Here is an 867-nt window from a genome sequence, read left to right as displayed (position 1 = left end):
GTGGGTCCCCCCACCCAGCCTGCAGCAAGGGAAGAGCAGCAGCACCGGCAACCTGCTGGACAAAGACGACATCGCCATCCCGCCGCCCGACTACGGCATGGCCTCCCAAGCCTTCCCAGCCCAGGGCATCAACACCTTCAAGCAGAGGCCGTACAGCGTGGCCGTGCCCGCCTTCTCCCAGGTGAGCCCGCGGGGGCTTCTCCCGCTCTGGGGGGGTGGGGGGAGGCACTTTCTATAAACGGGAGATCCCTGAGCAAAGCCCCGGGCGCTGGCCCCTGCTGGAGCCCTGCCTGCGGCGGCCCGGGTGCCTGCGGCGCCTGCGTCCCCGCAGTTTTAAAGCAAAGGATGGGACGTGTTGAAGCGCGTTGTCCTGGCGTGGTGCGGACGGCGCGCGGGTGGAGGAGGGCTGCTCTCCAACCTCTCTTCGTTGTTCGTAGGACTACCTAATGCCCTACGGTTGTGCAATTAAAGACTATGCCAGTGGCCTCTGCCAGCCACCCTCCGCTCACTACAAGCCTTACGCTAGGTCGACAGCTGTAAGTCCGAACGCACGCAATGTTTGCCTTGGGATTTACGGGCAGTTGGCCGGTTTTGCCTGGCGATCCGTGTGCCTTGCCCAGGGCCCCGTCTCCTGCTGAGCATCTCTCCGGTGGGGAGAAGGGATGGGGGATGAGGAGAGCAGGGGGGACCAGCTGGTTTGGCTGGCATGGGCAGAACTGGCAAGGCACGGGGAGCGATGGCACAAAACGGCACCGTAAACCCCCGAAGGACAACACTTGCCGACTCCATGAGAGCCTCCCACCAGAAACGAGCTGTTCGCAGGCAGCTGGAAGCGTTTTCCCTGGCACATGCCGGCACTAGGCACTG

The 867-nt window shown here is 63.9% G+C and overlaps 1 protein-coding gene across 1 annotated transcript in view; it reads left to right on the top strand.

Annotated features, from left to right (window-relative positions):
• Positions 1–867, top strand: part of BAIAP2 (BAR/IMD domain containing adaptor protein 2) — a 71,620-nt gene that overhangs the window by 64,300 nt on the left and 6,453 nt on the right. The window contains exon 11 of the mRNA XM_035899190.1: positions 19–181. Coding sequence (XP_035755083.1) covers positions 19–181 — 163 coding nt within the window. The remainder of the gene's footprint in view (positions 1–18; positions 182–867) is intronic.

This window comes from Egretta garzetta, unplaced genomic scaffold (assembly GCF_000687185.1).
Source record: "Egretta garzetta isolate BGI_Z169 unplaced genomic scaffold, ASM68718v1 scaffold131, whole genome shotgun sequence".
Classification (NCBI taxonomy): Eukaryota; Metazoa; Chordata; class Aves; order Pelecaniformes; family Ardeidae; genus Egretta; species Egretta garzetta.
The sequence above is the reverse complement of the archived record's forward strand: the minus strand, read 5'-3'. Positions and strand labels throughout refer to the sequence as shown.